This window comes from Ipomoea nil, unplaced genomic scaffold (genome assembly GCF_001879475.1).
Source record: "Ipomoea nil cultivar Tokyo-kokei standard unplaced genomic scaffold, Asagao_1.1 scaffold2014, whole genome shotgun sequence".
Lineage (NCBI taxonomy): Eukaryota > Viridiplantae > Streptophyta > Magnoliopsida > Solanales > Convolvulaceae > Ipomoea > Ipomoea nil.
Genome location: NW_017618442.1, coordinates 576,027 through 592,984, shown reverse-complemented (window position 1 = coordinate 592,984; position 16,958 = coordinate 576,027). Strand labels below are relative to the sequence as shown.

Genomic DNA, 16,958 nt, shown 5'->3' with positions numbered 1-16,958 from the left:
AAGTTCTACTCCTTATTTTTACTTTCACTCACAATTTTGATGTTAACATTTTTTTTAGGACACATAAAATAAAGATAGCTTATCATCTGATCTCATACTACATCATATCAGGGAGTAAAAGTGAAGGAGTATAGATTAGGTAGAATTGAAATTAAAGTTTTAGGGCCAGAAAGGTCAACCACCATTAATTAGAGTAAGGAACGTAACATGTGAGTTGACCCTACTACAAAGTACAAACCTCCTCTATCTTGCTGTCCTCCTGAAAGTGATGTCTGCAAAAAGTGTCTCCAATTCTATTTGTGCAGTGTCAATGCTAGCTTGATTATATTACACAATCCAAAAACCAAACAAAACATATATATGAAGTGTTCAAATCAATCAAATTTAGTTTAATTTCCAAATGAAATGTAGATTCATGGAATGGGAGTCATAGTCGTCGCTGGGCAAGTTGCCGGCCGCCCAGGAAATTAAATGGAGAATATATATATATATATGCTAATACCTTCTAATCATATATGTATGTATATTTCAACTACTGTTTCCTGCCATGAAAATGAGGGAAAATCTTGTGATCCGATCCAAGGAGCTGAGTGATCTGAAGAACATCCCAGATTTAGACGACTCTTCAATTATATTGTTTACTGAGTAATGTACCTATACTACTATACTAGTAAGTAGTATATCTTGACTAGATTGATCTTCGTAATTAATCATCAAAAAGATTCCTATAAAAACTTCAAATTAAATTGTCAACAAATTATTACCAAGTGGCTTGGGTGTATTATTTTATGTCTGGAGACTGGTGTAAATGCAGATCTTAGTCATCTTACTTATTCTTACACTATGTTATGCATGCTCTACTTGTCAACTTATTATTGATTATCCTTTTTGACTTTAAAAATTGTAGTTAGTGTATATTGGACAAAGAAATTGAGATACAAAGTAATATTTATAAACTATTTGGCCTTAGAGTACACACCAAAAATACTACTTAACGAGGAAAAGACTAAACAAGGTCTAAAAAGAGAATTAAGTTTGACAATCCTGAGCCAGTCAAGAGCTTTCAGAGGGGTAGTGCCAGTGGTAATGAAGAGACCGTTAGACTCAAGGACAAAATTCAGTGAGAAGGACTCAGACTCGAGACAGGCAGTTATATATATATATATATATATATATATATATATATATATATATATATATATATATATAATACGACGTCGTGTGGGAATTATATATATATATGCATTATATGCGCTAGGGTTTGCAATTGCTTCATTATTCAGCTCATCAGCTGCGCAATTCTCTTCAGTCTTCTCTACTTCTCTCTCACTCTCTCACTCTCAGAGCCTCAGAGACTCAGACTAGGGTTAGTCTCTTCACTCTCTTGTCTTCTCTAAGTTTCTCGACTAGTCTCAGAGGCTTCGAGGGTTCTGTCGTTCTGCACAGCCCTACTCTTGACTCTAGAGCCATGGCGGAAGCCTCAACTCTCAAGCCAGCGAAGCCTTGGTGGAAGCCCCTGTGTCCAGTGTCCCTGTGTTGATTGCTTGAAGAATGAAGTTGAAGACCTAGTTCTCCGGGAAAATATTGGAGAAAACAAGTAATCGAAAACATGTTTTTAATACTATTTTTTTAGGGTTCTTGTGTAAGTTGTGTTATTTATGATTGATACTTAGATAGTTTGTGAGGTTTCTGTATATTCTGATTATTTTCATTATTCTGCGATTTGTGATGAAATTGTGACTTTGTGAGCCCTAATTTGTACGTGAGTCAGTGAGTCTGGCTCACTAAGCCCTAATTTTTTGGGTTTTCCATATAAATGATGAATTTGTCAAATTCCTGATATATTGTTTCATGTTTATGGTAATAGGACCCTTAACTTTGTACAGACTGTATATATGTAATTATGTTACATATTGTAGTGGTGGAAGCCTAAATTTGATTAATGTGATTATGGATTTTATGAATTATGATGAGATTGAATTGCATTGTGTATTTGTGTTGATTGTATGAGCACAAAGCCCTAAACCTCCCAAGTCCTAAGGCAATAAGGTTTGGGCAATTCCATTTAGATGATGATTCGAAAAATGCAAATCTGATTTATGATTTTATGGTGGAAGTGTAATATGTAATCTGCTAATCTGCTTGACTATGTTCTATACTTCTATGTATGGTGGAAGCTTTAATCTAAAATATGTTGTAATCTGTTACTTGTTTATGATTTGTAATCTCAAATTTGTTTGGTTGTCTACTTTATTTGGATATATTTGTTTACTGATGCCCATCTTTATAGATGGAAAGCATCAGTGCATCTGGACACCCTCCAACCTCAACTGAAGAGGAGTATGGAGTAGAAGCTCCAGGTGCTGAGAGAAATCCTCAGACAAATCCTATGCCTTCTCCTCGTGTTGTTCCTACAAAGAAGAGGAAAGAGGTGGAGTCTAGATCCAAAGTATGAGATTATTTTGAAAAGATCCGTGATCCTGAGGGACCAATAGTTAACGCAAATGCCTTTATTGTGCAAAAATTTATAAATGTGAAAGTAAAAAGCATGGCACTTCCTCATTGAGAAACCATATGGAGGCCTGCCTAAAAAATCCTCATTCTAAGGATACAAGGCAGTCTCTTCTCACCTTTAATGCTGTTTATACCTCTGGAATAGAAGTTTCTGAGGGGGTTTTGGGGACTTGGGTTTTCAACCAAGAGGCTATTAGGAGGGCATTGTGTGAGATGATCATTGTTGATGAACTTCCACTACACCAAATCAGGCATTTAGCGGCGGTTTTTTTTGCGTTTAGCGGCGGTTTCAAACCGCCACTAGTGTGTTTAGCGGCGGTTATTAAACCGTGTCTAAATAGTGTGTCGCGAAGCATTTAGCGGCGGTTTTCAACAACCGCGGGAATTAATGGAAAACTCATTTAGCGGCGGTTTTGGGTGCATTTAGCGGCGGTTTATAACCGCCACTAATATTTATTTAATATTTACAGTTTTTAATGTGCATTTAGCGGCGGTTTGGGAACCGCCGCTAATATTTTTTTAATATTTATTTTAAATGTGTAAACCGCCGCTAATGTTTATTTAATATATATTTTTTTGGTAAATGTTAGCGGCGGTTTCAAAACCGCCGCTAATGTTTATTTAATTTTTTTTTTTGTATTTTCTCATATATATATATATATATATAATTATTTTTTTTGTATTTTCTAATATAATAGGTATTGCTACTAAATTTATAATAATTGTCATTAAATTACTTTTTGTTGTAAACATCTACTTTCATATGTGCATTGCAAACACACACACACACACACACACACACACACACACACACAAAAAAAACATTTAATTTAGAAGAAAATCAAATGTAACTTGTATTGCCAAATACTAATGTTTAACAATATTCAAGAAAGTTTACATATTAAAAGAAAATCAATTCTACATCCAAGCTCATTGGTGGCAATTTTATCATCAGAAGAGAGCTCATTCATCTCCTCTGTAGTGATGGTTTCTCATGTGACTCTTCCTTGAGACCTCTTTGCTCCCGCTCTTTCTTTACCCTTCTAATTTCCATATCCTTCTCTTCCAGCTTCTCTTGCAACATAAACACCTGCAACCATATTTAAACAAATTTGTAAATTTGTTATGTAGTAATGATTTAGAACTCAGCCACATTCTTGAAATATCAGGGAAAATGAATTAGAAGACAAATCTCCAGTGTTTCAAGTCAAGCAAGATAATGGCATGACTCAAGTTCTTTCACTAATTTGTTGATTGTAAGAGAAATGATTAGTTTATGATGTCACTGCTCTGAATAACAGTCTCATAAACTCACCAAGTGACTACTAAGCTAAAGTCATTGCAAAAAATGGGCAAATTATACTTGAATCATGGTCCACATTGCAAGGTGGACCACTGATCACATCACAGTAAAAAAATAAAATATTAAAAAAAAATTGCCTCAAGTATAAGCAGGAGGCATTACTATGTTAGGCATGAAAAGTTCCCCTATGCCAGTGCTTCTATAGTTCTACATAAAAACAGAAATAATACATAATTGAAGAGGGGGAATTACCATTTCATTTGATATTTCAACATTATTAGTCAGTCCCTCTATTTGTTTGCATAATCCTGCAACTGATAACAGAAGACAATATAGTAGTTTATTCAATATGAAGGTTTCGTGCAAAAGGAAATTGACATTTTACATCATCACTAGACTATGAATATCATTTCTCACCCTCGATGAGAATTAATAGTCTTGACTTTTCCTTGTAGTATTTTTCTTTCCTCTGAAAGCAAACAAACTACTACAACTTGCTTCTCCAGGAGAGCCCCTGCAAATGATGTTAAGACCTGTAGCATGAAAGTATGAAGAAAAGATCAGAATTTACAGTAATTGCTCATATACACCCACTGCAAAACACAATCTGGATTTCAATTTTAAGTTGTTTTATTACTTGTCATAGACAATTATTTAACTTGTAAACCTGTCATTCATATGGTGGTCCATAGTTGCATCCTTTACTATTTCGATGCTCAAATTTCAAAGCTACCTGTGCAGCACTAGAACACCAAAACATAAGATGTTTGCATTGAACACACACGAGAGAAATCCAATTTATTAGTAAGGGTGACGTCCCTCGTGTTCTTTCAATTGCATTACCACCAGAAATTCAGCGACCAACATAGACTTGTCCAAAGCCTCATTTGCCAAGAAATGAAATAAAATTCCAAAGCAGAAAACAAGAGATTCAATATTAGGCTCAGTATGGGTGACGTCCCTCGTGTTCATTTCATCGTCTTAACTTAACAAGCAGGAAAAAACCTGGAATTATTTCTATCTTACATTTCTAAGATTGTCAAAACAGGCAATTCCATGTTTCAAATAATGCCGATTGGGTATACTTAAAGAGTTATGCCAATATAACAAAGCACAGAAACTGGCATAAAATTTACCAGGAAAGAAGATGAAAAGGTGAATAAGCAGTGCCAAGAATGCTGTCCAAAAGCCATACTCACCCCTGCAAATCAATGTTCAATTTGTTTATTGAAGCTTGGAATTTAATAGCATACACTCACCATGACCATAAACCACAAAAATTAAGGAGAGATGCTTACTTGATTCATGAGACGAGAGTTAAAGGGGTTTGCAAAGAAAACAAAGGAACAAGAAAAGATTTTTGAATAGAAGTTCTCTTGGCAAGCATCAAAACCCTAAGGAAGAGAATCGAAGAATTGTGAGAATAAAACATGCAAGTCTTGACACGCATACTAAACATCATTGACCTAAAAATTAGCACCAATGTCATAGCAATCATGTGAAAATTCAGAGTAAAAGGGAGGAAAAGAAGGGAAGACCAGAGACTGTGCTATACTTTTAGTGCCAAACATTTACAAATAAGGAAGGATGCACAGTAAAAATAATAACAACGAAAATAGTGAAAGATATTTACTTACACAGAGGAGACATTGCAGAGCCAATGGAGTAACAAACCACTCCACTTCTCAGTCTCTTCTTCATCCCTCCCTTGAGATCAAGGGAAACACTGAAACAGAAGCATATCAAATAGAAAAAAAGAAAAAAAAATTCAAGGTTGAGAGAAATTGTATTTGAGGCCTTTCTATAGAAGATAGCAACTCACAGGAGTTTCAAATGTACCTTTAAAAGTATAGTATAGTCTAGGTTTTTTAGTACTATTAGATCTCCATAATAAATATCCGGAATATGTTCAACCTCGTACACCATAAATTTTATTTAATACTAACAAATATCCAAACTACTGAGATTGTGATGTACCATCAAATAGAAGTATAGAATGTTCTATAGGAAATTAAAGTGGAATAGCATTGGCAGCATTTGGGAAAGTCATATCTAAGAATCTTGCTGCAGCCCTACCACATGAATGAATTAACAATTGCATATCAAATCATAACAAAAATGCTAAAAAAAATCGTGTTGCACCAAATTTATGACAATACCTGATAATTCTTATTTTAAGCTTCTTCTTTTTTTAATAATTAAATGTGTTGTACAGTGTCATGTTTAGAAAAGTAAAAAGGAAACAATATACCTGAAGAATGATCTCTGGTGTCAAGTTAAAGGTAATCCTATTTGGCTGAATAAACAACAAAGATAAGTAGTGTCACAAACTCTGCATAAGAATATGAAAGGACAGACAAAACAGGTAAGAATAACATATTTTTCATTAGCCTTAGAACTAACCTTCTCCACCCAGGAGTCCTTATACTCTACAATCAATGGATTTTGCATTTTCAAAATCAGTGTCATCTATAGAGGAAAGATCTGATACTGATAAGCAGAGCAAAATGCTGAATGTAGTAGAACATTACGGAATTACAGAATTATCAGCGGTAAATGAAAAGAAAACTAAAATTTCAAATTAATTAACAAAATTCAAGCAAGGAGTACCTAAAAGTAGGGCAAAGATCCAAATTGAAAATGAGAAGAACCTTTAAAAAACACACATTTTGGCGTTCAACTAGGAAGCGACGGTCCAAGGAGGAAGAGAAATAGCAAGCCATGATGAACTTAGATAGCAGATTTGATTCGCAGAGAAAAAGGAAAAGCTGAAAGTGGAAAAGAAAAAGAAAAGGGAGAAATTACCGAAAAATCAACCCCCGTCATAAACCTGTTCCAGTACTAGTGCTCCTTCCAACCATATATAACCGGGCGGAGGGTGTAAGGCGGTGACTATGCGAGGCGAGAGATGAGTGGAGAAGCCGAAAGTCAAAAATGAGAAGCGGAGACGGGAGAGTCGAAGACGACGGAGGGGCAGTGAAAATTGCAGAGGCAGAGAGGATCGACTATGAACTAGGGTTAGAAATTTTTGATTACTAAATTTGTAGTGATTTAACATAGGAGGGAGGATATATACATCAGACAGGGAGAATTTTAAAAGTTGCCCCTTATTTTTAGTGGCGGTTTATATAACCGTCGCTAAATACTTATTTAGCGGCGGTTACAACAAACCGCCTCTAATATTATGTTGCTAAATGACCGGTTTTTTGTAGTGTTCCCTTTAGGATTGTTGAGGGAAATGGCTTTAGGAAATTCATTTTAGTTGCTTGTCCTATGTTTCAAATTCCTTCTAGGTGGACCATTTCTAGAGACATTTACCAGATTTACTTAGATGAGAGACTAAGCCTAAAAAAGTTGTTTAGGGTAAGCACCCAAAGGGTCAGCTTGACCACTGATACATGGACCTCTGTCCAAAGGATAAATTACATGTGCATTACTGCACATTTCATTGATGATCAGTGGAAGCTTAACAAAAAGATCATTTCTTTTGTCCCAATTTTTCTCATAAGGGAGAGTACATAGCCAAAGCCCTTGAGAGTTGTCTTCTTGAGTGAGGGATAAAAAATGTCTTCACTGTTACTGTTGATAATGCCTCTTCAAATGACACAGCTTTGGGGTTTTTCAAGAACAAACTTCTGTCCTGGGGTACGGTGGGTCTTCTGTTAGGGTTCAATATATGCACATGAGGTGCATAGCCCATGTGTTGAACTTAGTGGTCCAAGATGGGTTGAGATATGCAGGTCCTTCTGTTAAGAAAGTTAGAGATGTTGTGAGATGGGTGAGGAGTTCTCCTGCAAGACTCAAGAAGTTTAGAGAGCTTGCTGAGCTTAATGGGGTGGAAGCCAAATCTGCATTACTGCTTGATGTTCCAACAAGATGGAACAACACATACATCATGCTCAACACTGCCCTTCAATACCAGAGGGCCTTTGAAGCTTATGAGAATGATTCCTCAATGATTGCTGACTTATCTTATTCTATTCCAAATTTTATGGATTGGCTTTCTGTGCAAAGCTTAGTCCATTTTCTGAAAGGCTTCTATGAGATGACTGTGAGAATATCTAGTTCTCTCTATGTCACTTCAAATACTTCTTTTCTGAGATTTCTGACTTAGGTTGCATGCTGGATGACATGGTTAACTCTGTTTCAACCTCTGAAAAGGTAAATTGTAAACATTTTGTGAATGTGTTTGTGTGAAACTGTGAATTGTGTTTGACTTTGATTTTATTTTTTCTGTGTTATGTCTGTTTTTTTTAGGAAATGAGGTCCCATATGAAACAAAAATTTGAAAAATATTGGGGAGATCCTGAGAAAATGAACTTCATGATATTCTATGCCAATATATTGAGTACATGCCTGCCCAATTTGCCCAGTTATATGGTGATGATAAAGGAAAATCATGCTTTGAAAAGGTTCAATCTTCTATGGTTGTGCTATTTAATGATTATACAGCCACCTACCATGTGCAGTTTGCATCCCCTACTGTGCAATCTATGCAATCTGAACCTGTCTATTCTCAAACTTCAGTTGGAAAACCTCAGGCTAGAATGAAAAGCTAGCTAAAAAAACAGAGAATGGAGACTGGTGGAAGCAGTAAAGAAACTGAACTCCAAAATCTAAGTGAAAAATTAGTGGAAGATGAAGAAAATGTGGACTTTGATGTGCTAAGATGGTTGAAGGTTAACAGTGATAGATTTCCTATACTCTCTAAAATGGCAAGGGATGTGCTGGCTGTTCCCATTTCAACTGTTGCCTCTGAGAGTGCATTCAGTACTAGTGATAGGGTATTAGATGCCATTAGGAGTTCCTTAACTCCTAAAATTGTTGAAGCCCTAGTCTGTGCACAGGATTGGTTGAGGGCACCCAATCATCCAATCTTTGTTGAGGAAAACTTGGATGATGTTGAAAGATTAGAGAATGGTACTCTTTCTATTTTCTAACTTTCTAGGTTTCAACTTTATAAATTGTTAATTGTTACAGTTTCTAAACTCTTTTTTGTTTTTTCTTTTTGTGCAGAATTGTCCACTGGAGCTGGTTCTTCACTAAGTACGGTTGGAACACTCCCAACAATTGTTGTAATACTTTTATAATTTATTAGTTGATATAACACTCCTTTCTGTTTAGTTTGATTGCTAAATGTGTGGACTCTTTGAGGCAACTCAGGTAAGATTCCAGAACTGCTAATTGCTATGTGGCTTAGTAACTTTTTTTTTTATAAATGTTGCTGCCCTTACTCAGTTAGATCTCTGGTATTATCAATTATGCCTTCTCTGGAATTCTGGTATATCACTTCCCTTCCTCTCATAGTCTCATTTAGTTTGTGTTTCTTATGGCTATGATGATGCTTCCACCATTTGTCTGAATTAAAAGGACTTTGGGTGTTTGGTATATTGCTCTGAGACAACTCATGAAGCAATTTGCCCCCAACTCTAACATGATATGAAAAAAAGCAATCTGAGCCTTTTATTTATTTATTTATTATCTTGAGTTGATATGTAGACATGTAGTTCTCTTTGTCTTTATTGGCTTTAATGGTTTTATAATTCAGCAGGAAGAGGAGGAATGAATGAATGCTGAATGCTGATTGCTGATTGCTGAGTACTTGAGTAGTTGAGTGCTGTAAAGTGTAAACATGTAATAGTGTGATTTGCTTATTGCTGATTTGAGAATTGTTGATTTTGTGAACTTCAATTTTGCTTTTTGAACACTTCACATTTGGACTTGGACACTTTGAACTTTGAACTTTTGTGAATTGTGATTGCAATTTGCAAATTGCAATATGTAGCTAAATAGCTTTGGTAATTTAGTTTTAAGTTATTACTTAGATGTAACAATTAAAGTACTTAATACTATTAAGTTTCAACTTTCTACAGTTTTTTTTTTAAAATGTTGTATAATCCGAATTGAAACCGAAATCCGACTCATACACGACCCCATCTGAACAGGGGAAATCCGAAAGGATTATGTTATAAATTCGAACGGATTGGGGAAGATTTTTCCAATCCGAAATCCGGACGGGTGGACGGTTCCAAAAATCGATCCGCCCAAACCCATCTGATGCACAGCCCTAACTGTAGAAGATGTGGAAAGAATCACCCGAGGACTGACTGCCGAGGGAATTTGGTTAAGTGCTTCAACTGCAATAGGACAAGACACGAGCTTTTGAGTGCTACATCAACAAGGGAGTGTATCTGTTCAAGGACCCAAGGGAAATGAGAGTCAATAAAAGGGAACTATAGTGGGAGACAGGCCTAAGAGTAGGAATGGCAATGGCGATAGGGGAAGCAACAACAATGGGAATGGAAGCGCCAACAGGAGCCAAACTGGAGGTGGTAGCACCCAACAGGGTCGAATCTATGTGATGAGTAGAACTCAGAGGCCGGTGATGAGGTGTCAGGTACATTCCAAATCTAGCGTTATGCCTATCTTTATGTTAAATAGTTTTGGTGTTGCAAATCTTTTGGTGTCTGTGACTCCAAAAATCTACTCATCACGACCCTCTTATTTTAAGCAATCAAAACATACCACATCATAGAAAATAATAAATGAAAATACATGTAAAATTATTCGAGTACATATATATTGATGGTAATAAATAGGATTTTGACAGATTTAGTGCCCCATACATCTTGATAGTCACCCTCAGAAAATCCAGTTATAAAGCATACATGCAAAGTAAGCCAGACTGCCCAAGTAAAACATAAGAGAGTTGATATTGACCACCAATAAGACTATTGCACTAAATAGGAAAATCAACTTTTACAATGGAAGGGATGAAGCATAGTTCCACTATCTTCTCCCAAATACTGCTACTGAATCAGTGAGCTAAACCCGTGAAAGCAGCATAGTTCCATTATCATCCATCTTGATGCCAACCCTTCTATTAATTCCTCATATCCCCAAATTTCCCTTTACATCCCCACCCCCAAAATAGAAGCAGAAAAAAAAGAGGCATTTTTAAATTAACTGAAAACACTAAAGAGCTACATGCTATGAGTACAAGCTTAGCTGCTAAGCTGATCAACTTATAGTAACCCCCAAAGGTATGAATGTGTAATGTGTCAATATATTTTACTTCTTTCCGCTCCAAAACCCTGTTTTTGATGTAATGTGCTAGAAGCAGCTTCTGTTGTATGCACAACCACATTGGTGAGTTGCAACATGTTTACCTTTGAGCCGCTGCATAATAAGCCAATCTCATTGTTTAACTCTCACCATGAGGATTAGATGGACGTTCCTCTTGAATATTGATCTCAACTCCTCATTTGCATCAATGCCGATCTTCCTGCATAAATATAAATGGCATCCATTCATTAATATTTGGTGAATAATTCCATAGTTGTCAGAGAAGAAAAAATTGCATCACGCAAAATAATAAATACATAAATAATTGATTTAGTCAAATTACGCCAGTCACCAGGAAATTAATAAAATGAAGAAGTTAGTCCAGCCAAGTCAGAACATTTGATCATAAATGCATTCAGGTCCAAAATGAAGTTAAACATTCTTGGTAGGCCTTTGGATTTTTATCAGAACCCTACTGCAAATGAACTACATAGAAAAAAGTGTCCCAGATTTCTTCAGAGTACATTAAAAGTAATTCATTCACGGAAACATTAATTACCCAATTTTAGAACCCTTCTTTCCCACAAGAATCTTGCGTTGGCTTATCTTGGGTGTGATTAAATGCTGCTCAATTCTGAGAGAACCATCTCGTAATTCTTTCCAATCAATTAAGCGATGTTCAATGCCATATGGAACTTCCTGAATTAAAAATCAAAAGCCTTAGGTTAAATACATAAATCAGAGTTGCAATACAACCAATGAATTCCTTGACTACTTTTATTCCCTCTCTCTCTGTCTCTCTCATATTCATAACAAATATTATTTAAAAAGAAAAAAAAAAAAAAAGTAGTACCTGATGCACATTATCTAGCAACTTTTCCCTGACAATTTCCATTGATATGTTCTTCATAGTTTCTTCACTAAAGACAAATGGTATTTCATCCCAGGGCCTTTCAACTGCCTAAGCATATTAATAATAATATAACAAGGAGCAGAAATAGATTATTAAGATCGTGATAAATTAAGAGAGGAAGCACCCTCATCTAGGGGTGTGTTCAAAAAAAACCATCAAACACTTCTTTAAGGAAAAATATACTTGAAGATAGTAGTTCCTTTCGACAATCAAAGTAGAATGACTTATCAACTAAGCAGCTAAAGTTCCTTGGAGAGTTGATGTCTAATAAATAAATTAACAAAAAATGGACATCATTGGGTAACCCTTCAGAAGAATAATCGTACTAAAATCAGAACAAATTAGATGGTGTATCCCTGATAAATCAAAGAATAAAAAGACAACAATTGAAATAAGCCTTCATATGGATAAATCACAACAAAATTAGAAGAAGTTAGAGGGCACATGCCTGTTCCATCAAGTATTGTGTTAAATCTTTCACCCCTGCTCCCTTTAGCCCGGATATCATAAAATGCCTATCAAAGGAATTTTTAAAAGATTAGACATAATTATAAGCATTTTCAATCAAAAGTACAAAAGGTGAAACTTACCTGTCATATCCATGAAGATGTTTGAATTCCTCGGTAACCTTCAATAAATCTTTTTTTTTCTTAACCAAGTCAACTTTATTCATACACAAGACACGTTTCTGGTTTTTGTCAACTTCAGAACCCATCCGTTCAATCAATTTCACTACTCTTGAATCAGGGCTGTATAAATTATTAATGGAAATTCAAAGATCAGCTAATTGTTCTCCAGGGATAGAAAGGTTTCCACATTAGACATCCAATAGTGTATTCACTGTATTGAAACTTGTTTTATTTTAGATATTATAAACCTTTATTTTTTCTAGATTTGCATTCCTATGGGTTTTTTTTTTTTTTTAACTCAATTACAGAAGGATGTGAAGAAGCAAGAGATAAACTGAAACTTGGAAGCCACAAATGTTTGCTTCATGGTCACCCTTACCCAATACCAAGAAACAAAGAAACGCCCTAAAAGAAGAAATGGAAGGAATAAACATTCTATATTTCTAACCAAATAGCAATTAAGCACATGCCTCGCCAACAAAGTCAGTTCCTTGGGAATATGGAAACTAAGGCTTTGTTTATCCATGCAATACTCTCTCACTTTCAAAAATAGACTCTACTACCATATCATCATATTTGCAATTCACTCACTATTTTCTCTACATCTCTACAATTCCAACTCATTCCTAAAATAAAATATAATAATAATTACTTTATTTTTAAAAAATTTGTTTGGGCCCACTCCCACATTTAGCAGAATGAAAGTCACACATGCAACCTTGCAAGCCACTTGGCAATTTAAAAAATAAAATAAAATAAGAGTGCAATGTCATATTGAAATGGTTGGTCAGTTGGTCCTTCAAGGATACAGCCTAATAACCACTATGAGTCTATTACCAATAACTTAAGTAGTAAAAATATCATGCCAAAATACAATTAGTAGCCCATAAATTGTCAAAAATAACCAAAATAAAATATTTGCTGAGGCTTGCATACTGTGAGTAGGCTAAGTCTCATGTTTATCAATTAAATGAAAAGTAAAGAAAATATAGATGAAGCATTTTCAAGGTCAAGTCAAGAGAAAACTAACTTGGTAAGGTGTCTATGAACATCAAATATGACAAGGAGTACATCATAAAGACTAACAGAACTCCATGCACTCTGAACACGCACTTTCATGTCTCTATAGGGGAAGCCGTTTTTCTTTAACATCAATCCTGGAGTATCAAAGAAACACTGCATAATCAATTAGTCAAAGTTTGACTCAAAATGAGAACAATCTGAATATTCATGTATGCAAATATAGCTAGAAAATATTCTATTTCATTGCTTTCAGTTTTTACATTTGAATAAATAACATATAAAAGCAAATTCTAAACAGAATTACAGAAATAGACCATATGAAGCTTTCTCTTCGTTCTTAATGGTGACTATCCTTTACCTGTACCTTTGCACTTGTTTGCCTCACAGACACGAGCACCAAAAAAAACAAAAAACAAAAAAAAAAAAAAAAAACATTCTCTCATTACTCACTTATCAAACATGCCACAATTTTTTTCCTTGCCTTTTCTTCTGAGTGGGGGAGTTGATAAGGTGAGTAATGTGTTAAGGACTATCACCAGTTCAGTTTTGTTAGCTGATGCATCTATAAGGTTGCAATGCATTAGAGTAGAGATCAAAGAACAGACTTACAATTTGTGTGTTTCCTTTAGTCAGCACTCCTAACACTTCATCTGTCGTAGTATTCATCTTGCGTGAGACAGCAGCAACTTTGGTCCCAACCTACACAGAGAATAGTGAGGACAACCAACTCAGAAGAATATATAGTTAAACAAAAGGACCAATTGTTTACTATCATGGTTAATAAAACATAAATCCTGAAAACAGTTATAATGTACAGGGCACACAACAATGCCTGAAGAAAAACATACATGAAAATCATGTAAGCAGATTGATGATTGTATCTTAGGCATCTTCCAGAATAAAATAAAAATAAAATAATTGCAAAATGACCTAGCAGAAGTCTTCTAAGTCATATCATAGCTCGTTAATAAATTGGCGGTGTGCTGATTGTGGCATCAGAATCAAGACAAAGTACCCACAAGGCCACCAAAAGAGATGACTTTCTCCATCCCCAAGGAGATTTAGAATGACAAAAAAATATCATAAATGGTTGGCTAAAACCTCAATCTACTAACAAGATTTTTATCTTTGTAGACTGGAAGTACAATAATCTATTTACTGCAAATCATGCAGATTTAATGTTCAAAGAACAGAATTTTAGGAAGCCACTACTTTACTCTTGTGTCTGTTTCTAAATTCTAAATGAGACATTCCATGGTTCTATACTATGCCCACCATATCTCACAAAGTCACAGGCAATACTTAGAGGTGTCCTTAAAAAACCATCCTACCATTTTGATAAATAACATAGATGAGGGAAGAAAGTGTCTTCATAATATAGAATCATACATTCACACTCAGTAGCACTATTGCAACACCTTCACACCCAAACCAGAGCAAAAAAGAAAGTGAACACGTGATTCCAATCATAGTCAGGGAAATGAACAATGACAATTCTAAGCAATTAATAACTGGTTTTATTGCAATCTTCAACATATATGTGAAAAAAAAAAATTGTTTTTTTAGCCCTGCTCCAGTAATACATATATAGCCCATATAATTTGTTAGGTTGATCAAAGAAAAAGCACCTACTTTGTGAAATATAATTCATTAAGAAGTTGGTATTCCTGCAAGAAAAGAAAGCTAGTCTGAATTAGAAGGGGAAGGCTCACCATGGAATTGGTGAGAGAAGATTTTCCAGCATTCGGAGCTCCGATAATCCCAATAGACAGAGATTTCTGATCCTCCTCCTTCACCAACTTCCCATCCTTCTGCACCAGACCTTCATTCTCACTCCTCCCAATAGCAACCTCAAGAAGGCTCTTGGCGAGGGCAGCAGCTCTCCTCCTTTTCTCCTCTTCCTTCACGAAAACTCTCGAGCTACTGGCCTGGGGAATATCTTCCCCAAACACCCTCCTCCTAACTTCATCCCTGTACTTGTCATCCCAAGTGGGCAGACCGCTGGTATTGGTCTCTGAATTACCTGTTAGATCCGAAGCTAATGCGTATTCCGAGCTGTCGAAAACATCTGGAGATGAAAAATCTTCTTCTTTGGAAGACGATGAAGAAGGGAGCGCGGAGGCTGAGGAGTGGTCGGCTTGTTGAGGTTGGGCAGAGTAAAATCGATAGAAAACGGATAAATTGAAACGGGGTACGTGGGGTTGGGTTGATGCTGATACGCTCAATACTCTCAGGGCTTTGAAGGCTCTCATTGCAAAACTCAATCTGAATCTGCAAACATGTAAGCGAGAAGGCGAGGGTTAGTTTGCACTGCACACTGCAGACTTGAAAGGAGAAGAACAGAAAAGGGGTTTTCAGGGTTTAGGGGGGAGGGGGCAGTGTAATATCGTGTGTATACGTTTTCCTGGAAACCTTTAAGATTCTGCCACGTTGGCACTATGCAATCAATCAACGGGAAGAGATTTAGGGGAATAAACTGCCGTTTGGTACGACAAACCGAAAATTGTACTCCGTATTATGGATTTATGGTTGCATTCCAGAGGCTTAGAGTTGTCAAAATAGGTTTAATTCGCTGAGTTAATTCATCTTGCACAATTAAAATAAAATAAAATTTGTGTGAGACCGTTTTATGAGTCTTAATCACGAGTCAAATATTTGATTACTAAGGTTAAAAATTTCAATTCAGTAATCAAATATCCAACCCATCTTCTCACAGATTGAGACCTATGAGATAGTCTCACACAAGTGTTACCTCAGAGACACACTTATGTGAGACCGTCACACGGATCTCAATTCGTGAAACAGGTCGGGTTAACACAATTTGGGTCATATTTAATTTATGGGTTGCCTAGTATTAGGCAAATTACGCTGTGGAATCGTGCCCACCTTGCAAGGTTGACACAATTCCACAACGGCATCGTTTTCAACGAAAACGATGCCGTTTTAATTTTTTTTTTAATTGTTTTTCACTTGTTAATGGCGTTTCTCTCTTCGCAATCACATTATTTCGTCTTCGCAATACAGATACTATGAATCAACAGTACAGAAATTATGAATCTATAGTATAGAAATTATGAATCTATAGTATATAAATTATGAATCTACGGTATTAGGTTTGTGAACATGTGATAAAGCTATATGTTCAAAATTTTATAAATATATGTTCATAATTATAGAGCTATATGTTCATAATTTTTTATGTTCATATTCCTAATTGTTGAACTCTGTATTCACAAATCACATAACTATATTATGAATCTACGGTATAGAAATTATGAATCTACGGTATAGAAATTATGAATCTACAGTTTAAAAATTATGAATCTACAGTATAGAAATTATGAATCTACCCCGTGCCCACCTTGCAAGGTGAGCACGATTCCACAGCATAACGCTCCCCTAATATTAGGCAAATTATTGTGTGGACCATGAATATTAGGTACATTTTAATATATTAAAAGTACATTATTTTTGTATTGATGGTACATTACTTTTGCACTGAAGGTACATT

General features: G+C 35.6%; 2 protein-coding genes and 1 long non-coding RNA gene across 3 annotated transcripts; 1 reads left to right on the top strand and 2 right to left on the bottom strand.

Annotated features, from left to right (window-relative positions):
* Window positions 1-4,714: 4,714 nt before the first annotated feature.
* Window positions 4,715-6,193, bottom strand: LOC109147612. Its single transcript, XR_002048694.1, has 3 exons — window positions 6,069-6,193; window positions 4,954-5,018; window positions 4,715-4,797 (listed from the first exon to the last, which is right to left on the bottom strand). It is a non-coding gene; the product is annotated as an uncharacterized LOC109147612 (long non-coding RNA).
* A 2,198-nt stretch (window positions 6,194-8,391) lies between these two features.
* Window positions 8,392-8,907, top strand: LOC109147542 (zinc finger BED domain-containing protein RICESLEEPER 3-like). Its single transcript, XM_019295142.1, has 2 exons — window positions 8,392-8,737; window positions 8,834-8,907. Exons 1-2 carry the CDS (start codon window positions 8,392-8,394, stop codon window positions 8,905-8,907), a joined length of 420 nt encoding a protein of 139 aa, XP_019150687.1.
* A 1,625-nt stretch (window positions 8,908-10,532) lies between these two features.
* On the bottom strand, window positions 10,533-15,818 carry LOC109147611 (GTP-binding protein ERG). The gene is made up of 8 exons (XM_019295224.1): window positions 15,160-15,818; window positions 14,057-14,146; window positions 13,455-13,600; window positions 12,386-12,544; window positions 12,244-12,310; window positions 11,736-11,843; window positions 11,442-11,581; window positions 10,533-11,102 (listed from the first exon to the last, which is right to left on the bottom strand). Exons 1-8 carry the CDS (start codon window positions 15,697-15,699, stop codon window positions 11,015-11,017), a joined length of 1,338 nt encoding a protein of 445 aa, XP_019150769.1. The 5' UTR covers window positions 15,700-15,818; the 3' UTR covers window positions 10,533-11,014.
* Window positions 15,819-16,958: the final 1,140 nt, after the last annotated feature.